The 8,202-nt window shown below is 45.0% G+C and overlaps 1 protein-coding gene across 2 annotated transcripts in view; it reads left to right on the forward strand.

Moving 5' to 3' along the window:
* The window catches only part of LOC125030895 (uronyl 2-sulfotransferase-like), a 46,415-nt gene that overhangs the window by 25,107 nt on the left and 13,106 nt on the right, over positions 1 to 8,202 (forward strand). For both annotated transcript variants that reach the window (XM_047621226.1, XM_047621227.1), the window contains exon 2: positions 3,611 to 3,813. In XM_047621226.1, the coding sequence (XP_047477182.1) occupies positions 3,611 to 3,813 (203 nt within the window). The remainder of the gene's footprint in view (positions 1 to 3,610; positions 3,814 to 8,202) is intronic.

Genomic DNA, 8,202 nt, shown 5'->3' on the forward strand with positions numbered 1-8,202 from the left:
TGCATCTTCTCTTTCTTATCTCCACCTCTAACATTTTTTTCCTTATTCATTATTCTCATTATTCATGATTCTCTTCCTGTCCTCTGCCTCCCCCTCGACCCCTCTTCCTTCCCCTTGCTCCGCCTCCGCCACACTGCTAAGCTCATCAGCTTCCTCTCTTTACACACCGCCCTTTGGTCATTTCCCTCGCATCTGGCGGTCTCGGGTCTCTCTCCCCCCTTCCTCCTCCTCTCTCTCTCCCCGTCCCGTTCTTCAGCTTTCTTATTTTCTGTTTTTGATCACATGTCCCTCTCGTCGTATGCTTTCCCTTTCTTCTCTTTGTTTATATGATTTTTACTCTCTTTCACCTCTTCATTTCCTCTCTTCTCTTCTCTCTTCCCCTTGTCATCACTTCCTGCTCTCCCGTGTTTTTCTTTCTGCCAGGTACTGCGGCCGTCACCAAGCTCGTTAATCATTGTTCGTCCATTCCCTGCTTCAATCGTTACTTCCTGTCAGAATTTGTTCACAGTTAAAAGCAAGATTTGTCATCGCAGAGTTATTTGAAGCCATTAAAAAGAAGACTTTTCTAAACACAAAAGGCGATTTTATAAGAATATCTATTATCTGAAGCCCTCGGGCGTGCCTTTCAGGAATGATATTAGAAAGGCGAGAAAAGGCATGAACCTCGCGCGTGTTCAGAATTGCTATCTAAGAATATTTTGAAAAGTATAACCTGTTGGATTCAAGGGCTTTACTTTTAGTAGAGTGAAGATGCGCTCGTAAAAGGTTCTTGTAGTGTTTTTAGTTAAAAAAAAATGTGATAACACAGAAAACTAAGAACGGGATAATCCATTGCAATATTTTTTTATTCTGTTTATATATTCATCTCATTAACTTGCTAATGGTATTTGGCTAAATAGATCTCATATACTGTAAATAAAAACACACCTACGGTACAGTAGATGACACCCCCACTTAACACGCCAGTCCACTTCCTGAAACATAAATAAAGATAACAGATTCCCTTCACAACAGGATGTTCGTCTGCATCCCTCGTCACAACAACCAGATAAATATAACTTGCATAACTTTAGATAGCATCTGACCTCTGCAAGGAGCCTGATAAAACAGACTACGAAGCACAACACCTGACCGCCCACAGCCCGCAAACATCTGCCATGGGCGTGTGATCATACTTGCAGTATTCGCTATGAAAGGCTAATTAGCACGTCCAGGCTGTGGTTAATGTTCCTGTGGGGGCTGGCCAGGCGCGCCCCGGGAAATACGAGCAGGCGCCCGATGGAGTTCGTATTTGATACCTCATACTCTAAGGGCGACCCCTGAGAGGGACCTGCGGCTTATTTCTGCTTGTTTCGTCTTTTTTTCACGCGCTCTGTCTTTTTTTCAGAATCTGTTTCTTCTATTACCTGTTCTCTTATGGTTATCCTTCATTCCATTATCTTATTCCCTTGATATTTTGTGCGTCATTCTGTTCCTCTCTCTCTCTCTCTCTCTCTCTCTCTCTCTCTCTCTCTCTCTCTCTCTCTCTCTCTCTCTCTCTCTCTCTCTCTCTCTCTCTCTCTCTCTCCCTCTCTCCCTCTCTCCCTCTCTCCCTCGCTCTTTATAGGAGCCTCTTGGAAGATTAGTTGACCTATAATGACCGGTGGGATCAAGGAAGCTCGGCATAAAATTCCCTCCTTTAGTTCTTGAGCGTCTTCGTGGGGCGACTTCTGTTGGCGGAGCGGATTTCTTCCCGGGTAACCCAGCTAAGTCCTTGGTCAAAGGGACGCCGTCTGCGGAAGGCGGAGGTCCGGCGCGAACAATTGCTTCGAAGAGAGATCTGGCCGAGATGGGTCGTCGAGCTGGGCCGACTTTCCCATCAGTGCCTGGCATCGGCACTGTTACTAACTGCCTTGCGTTTTTTTAAACTACGAGTTCTGTAGATTCTCAAGCAGGATTTTATACGTTTTGCAGGAGTGTCTCCCCCCTCTCTCTGTTTGTCTGAATCTGTATCTATCTGTTTGTCTGTCTATCTATCTATAAATGTATGTATATAGCTACACATATATCTATTTATCTACCTGTCCATCTGTTAATCTACCTACCTCAATATATATCTGTATGTATACACAACTTTATATGTATATATGTAAATATGTATGCACACACGCACGCACGCACGCACACACGCACGCACGCACGCACGCACGCACGCACGCACGCACGCACGCACGCACGCACGCACGCACGCACGCACGCACGCACGCACACACACACACACACACACACACACACACACACACACACACACACACACACACACACACACACACACACACATACATTACATACGGCAAATAGATATGATTATTATCATTATTATTACTGATATTTCTACTGCCTTCTTATTAGCACCATGACTGTTGCTGCCATTCCCACTGCTCGTTTGATCCTGACTACTTGTTTCCATGATTTTTACCGAAGCCCCGAAGCTGACTCAGTCCCAAGCGGCGCCTGTTCCGCCCGCACGAACATGGCAAACCTGTAATCAACAGATCAAATCGCTTCTTTATTTCTTTTTGCATGTTAAAAAAAACGCTACGGTTTCTTAACCAGACCTTGTTGGTGATTTTTTTTTCTCTGTTCATTTATTAATTTATTAGTTGATTTATTTTATTTTTCCTTATTATTTTTTTTTTAATCTTGTTTTTGCTGAAATGTCTTCGTTCGCTTTTATTCCACACCGTGCGTACCCCCCCCCCCCCTGTCCGTGAATATAATTAGATATTGATTTCATTGCCAAGTGAGGCGTGATTCCCAAGGTCTGAAAAATCCAGCCAAACCAGACGGGGTTCGGTTCCTGATCTGTGCAAATCTTGTGCGTTGGGGCGAAGGTTGGTTTGCGAATCAAATAATCTTTTCATTTTCTCTTTCTTTATCTACCTGGCTGTCTATCTATCTCGCTAATGATATATAGACACACACACACACACACACACACACATATATATATATATATGAAAAAAATATAGATTAATACCTAGATATGTAGATAAATGGCTGGATGGACATATACGCATTGGTATTCATAATGCTTGTGTGAAGTCTGCTGGTGTGCTTTCTCGCAGACACGTTATATCTGCAAACAGCGCCCAGCTCACTCCTGATATAAGTAAACAAACTGAATGATATGAGACACATACACGAAGGTGGGTGGACGGGCGGGTGGGCGGTGGGCGTATAAGAGGTCGGCTTGCATGAGTCAGCTCGCTGCATATCACCGTCTGCTCACACTCTCGGAGCCAATGGTTTATTAATGTCAGTTCATGTTAGTTCTACTGAACAATTATTGATATTTTCAGTCGCCACATGGCAGGATTAATGTCCTCTTTTACTTCCTTTTTGCTTTCTGCTTTTGCCTTTGTGTGAGTGAATTTTTGGATCTATCTTGTGCTTAAATGTCACTCCTCGCGTTGCTGTGTGTATGTTTATTTTATGAAGCCAACCTTTCAAAAAAAGTTAAGTGGATTTTATTTATTCGTTTATTTATCTATCGTGTTCTTATTTAGTTTATGTCTTATCACACCCTCTAGCATCTCCTTCAAATTACTAACGATCGTCCTCCTTGCAGCGTGGCGTGGGCCGCCGCCTGCGGCCTCATGCTCGTGCTCTGGCAGGACCCGTCCGCCCTGCCCGCCCACCAGCAGCACCTGTCGGCACCTACGCCCTCGCGCGCCCGCGGTCATAGGATCCGCACGCACGTCAGCAACCCGCTCTACCTGCAGGTCCGAGGCAGCGACAGGACGGAGAAGTACCCGACCTATAGGAGAGATGGTGCGTCCACGCCTCGGCCCCCGTCACTATCATCACCCTCACCACCACGTCGTCATCACAATCATCACCATCTCTCGAGGGTGAGGGGCGGTCGACCGCCCTCACGACCTTTGCGCAACAGACACCATCACACCTTGACGCGAGGTGAGGTCGTTGGTGCACGGCGGGCCTCCCGCGGCGCTGGGTCACTAGTGGGCGTTTAGGTAGCGTCGTCCTCAGTAGCCCTAGAATTACTGCTGCTGTTGGTCCTGGCTGTCGTCATCAGCGTCATCACCATTACCATCACTATCATTACAATATATATATATATATGATTTTTTTTCTTCTATTTTTCCCCTGAGATCATGGGAAATAACATCGGAGAAAATGTCTAAGACCAGAGAGTGTGAGGGAGGGAGAAACAAGAGGAGAGAGAAAAGAGTAGAAAGGAAAGAAAGCAGAGAGGAAAGAGATAGAGAAGAGAAGAGATACGAAAGACAAGAGAAGAACAAGGAGAAAGAGAAGAGAAGAGAGAGCGAACAAGATATAAGGAAGAAAGGAGAGAAAAGAAAGAGCGGAGAGAGAGAGAAAAAAGGATTGAGAGAAAGGAGCGTAAAAAAGCTAGAGAGAACAAGGGGAGGGAAAGAGAGAGAATTAAAGATGGGAGAGGGAGTGAGAGGGGGGAGAGAAGACACACACACACACACACACACACACACACACACACACACACACACACACACGCACACACGCACGCACGCACGCACACAGAGAGAGAGAGAGAGAGAGAGAGAGAGAGAGAGAGAGAGAGAGAGAGAGAGAGACAGAGACAGAGAGAAAAAGAAAGGGATAGAGGGGAGAGAATGGAAGCGTGAGGTAGATAAGAGAGAGAGAGAGAGAGTGAGAGAGAGAGAGAGAGAGAGAGAGAGTGAGAGAGATGGACGATGGTTAGATAAACAGAGAGAAATAGGGAGATTTTTCTCCTTTTATCGGCGAGTTGCTACAGTAAACCCTCGTTTTTATTGCTCACATATGTTTCTACCATGTTTTCGTATGATAGCGGAGTCGTTATGCGTGAATGAGGGTTTGTGTGACTCGGACATCGTTTAAATATGACAAGTTGATGTACGTTATTTATGCTAAATGTGTTGGTTTTCAGGGATCTCGGCTTCAGTGGCGTTGCTTCACATACAGCAGTTAATTTATTAGCATAATTTTAATTTTGGTTGATCTTCCTCTCCTGTAAATTCTGAGTTAGTTATAACTGCTCAGATACTGTGGTTTGCGGCTACCTTTTCTCTAAAATATTATATTCAGAAGAACTTAACAGTCAAAAATGTAAGAAAAAATCAAGTGAAAATGACGTACATGCGACAAGACTTACAGATCGGGACGGAGCGATTGAGGAATGGATATAAAGAGAAACACACATGTAACTGCCCCTTGAGAGAAGGATTTTAGAGAACTGCGCAATTTTCGCGGCTGGAGATCCGGATAAAAAATTGCACCCAAATTTGTCATGTTGTGTGGTTGGCGTTCATCTCTCCTGCTGCAAGGCGTCGCTGTCTTTGTTTGGGAGCAGGCAAAGGAAGGCGGAGAGGGAGAAAGTTAGGAGGATGAAGCGGGCCTTTTCCCACGGGGAAGGGAAAAGAAAGATGGATTTCATGGTTGGTGCAAAAATGGAAGACGGAACTATTTGTATGGGGGAAGATGCGAAGAGTAAACAAAGAATTTGCGACTTTACTGGCGAAACAGGATGGGATGGTGAATATAGTGTAAAACGAAGAAGAATTTAGAGAGCTGGAGGAGGTGGAAGAGAACTAGAAAGAGGGATAATTTCAAAGGATAGAATGGGGTCGTTTCTCATTACAAAAGGAGAGCGAAGACTGATTACTTGGTTAATGGAGAATACAGAAGGAAAATAGGAGAAGAGAAAATGGAAGATACGAGGAAGAGTGGAACAAATAAAATGTGTGCGATCATGATGGGAAATGAAAGAGAATGTGGTCTAAGATAAAGAAAAATGATAGAGAGAAGTCCAGACGAGATCGAAGTGAACCTTGAAGAAAGTGAGAATTGAGTGAATGACGATAGCCATAAGGAGGGTCGGGAGGAGGAGAAGGCGGGGAAGGGCGTGGAGGAGGAGAAGGCTGGGAAGGTGGAGGAGGAGGCGGAGGAGGAGGCGGAGAAGGGCGAGAGCAGGGAGGGGGGTGAAGGGAACGCAGCTGGCCTCTCCATGTTTTTACTCCGATGCACTTGCTCCGCCCGCGACACCCAAGCCCGGAATGCGTGCGCCCAGAATGAGGACGTTGTCACTCACTTCGTCCGAGGGCCGCTCCTCGCGCCAGGCCGAGCGGCCGGCGTCGGGGCCCACGGCAGCCTTCGTCAGCACTGCTTCTCGGGGACGGCGCTTGGGATGGCGCTTGAGGTGTAGAGATGTAGAAATATATGATGACGCATAGATAGATAGATAGATGGATGTAGCTGATAACTAGTATAAAAAAGGCTCATTATGTGGCACGTCATATGATCCTCCTCTGGCCACTGGCTCGATGCAATTTTTTATTTATTGAAATGATTGTAACTGACATTACTTTTGCTTCCATTATATTTATTATTATCATTATTATTATCATTATCTTTATTATTATCTATATTATCATTACAATTAATGTTATTATTATTATTATTATTAATATCATCATCTTCAGAAGTATTGTCATTATTTATTGATGCAGAAGGCTTTGCTTCTTTCGATCCTGTGCTCTTCGTTTCTTGTCTCGATTGACCAGGAAAATGTAAAGTACATATCGCCCATCTCCCTCCTCCTCTCTCTCCATCTCTCTATCCTCCTCCCTCTTCCTCCCCCACCCCCCACCCCCTCCTCCTCCTCCTCCGCCTCCTCGTCCTTCCCTCGGGCAATGCGGCCTTTTGCGTTAGGCCTCACAGGGGCTCGAGTAGGCCTACATGCGGGATTGGTAGTGGACAGCGAGGCGAAAAGAACCGTGACCAACGGATATACGGATAGAGGGAAAGTTACGCCGTAGGAAAAGAAAGAGAAAAAGATTAGGGAAGATATAGAGAAAACAGATAAAAAGGAGAGGATTAGTATCAGGAGAAAAAGCTCCATGGAGGGTTGGTAACAAACAGCGACAAAGGAAGAGGCAAGAACTAGAAATAATGAGAAAGAGAGAGAGAGAGAGAGAGAGAGAGATAGAGATAGAGAGAGAGCGAAAGACAGACAGAGAGAGAGAGAGAGAGAGAGAGAGAGAGAGAGAGAGAGAGAGAGAGAGAGAGAGCGAAAGACAGAGAGAGAAAAAAGAAAATACGACAAGTAAATAAGACATGAGATTGGAAGCAAAAGAATAAGAGAAATCGAATTAAAGAGGACAGTCAGACGAATGAAAACAGACGTGCGCATGTTGTGTTGTTTTTGTCCGCGTTGCCATCTCCGGTTAGCGTGATGGACGAACAGCTTCCTCGGTCCGGTTTCTCCTGCGCGGATGGGGCCTCGGCGGGAGGAAGCGGAGGAAGAGGACGGAGGAGAGGAAGAATTGGGAGGAAAGGAGGAAGAGGAACACGGGGAAGAGGAGGAGGAGGAAGAGGAAGATAAGAAAGAGGAGGAGGAAGAGGAAGATAAGAAGGAAGAGGAAGAAAAGAAAAGAAAAAGGAGATGAAGAAGAAGACGAAAAAGAAGAAAATAGAGAGGAAGATAGAGAAGTAGAAGAAGAATGAGAAGAAATATATATATATCTATCTATATATATATATATATATATATATATATTTGTGTGTGTGTGTTTGTGTGTGTGTGTGTGATGTGTGTGTGTGTGTGTGTGTGTGTGTGTGTGTGTGTGTGTGTGTGTGTGTGCGTGTGCATATAAATAAATATATATGTATGTAAATATATATGGGTATATGTATATGTATGTGTGCGTGTGTGCGTGTATATATATATGTATATATATATGATTATATATATATACAGAGAGAGAGAGAGAGAGAGAGAGAGAGAGAGAGAGAGAGAGAGAGAGAGAGAGAGAGAGAGAGAGAGAGAGAGAGAGACAGATAGAGAGAGAGAGACAGAGACAGAGACAGGGACAGAGACAGAGACAAAGACAGAGACAGAGAGGGGGGGGGGAGAGAGAAAGAGAGAAAAAGCAAGAGCGAGAGAGAAAGAACAAGAGCAAGAGAGAGAAAGGAGCGAGAGAGAGAGAGAGAGAGAGAGACAGAGAGACAGAGACAGAGGCAGAGACTGAGACAGAGAGGGGAGAGAGAGAGAGAAAGTGAGAACGAGAGAGAGAAAGAACGAGCGAGAGAAAGAGAAAGGAGCGAGAGAAAAGATAGAGAGAAAGGAGCGAGAGAGAGAGAGAGAGAAAGGAGCGAAAGAGAGAGAGAGAGAGAGAGAGA

Source organism: Penaeus chinensis, chromosome 12 (genome assembly GCF_019202785.1).
Source record: "Penaeus chinensis breed Huanghai No. 1 chromosome 12, ASM1920278v2, whole genome shotgun sequence".
In the NCBI taxonomy this organism is placed as follows: domain Eukaryota; kingdom Metazoa; phylum Arthropoda; class Malacostraca; order Decapoda; family Penaeidae; genus Penaeus; species Penaeus chinensis.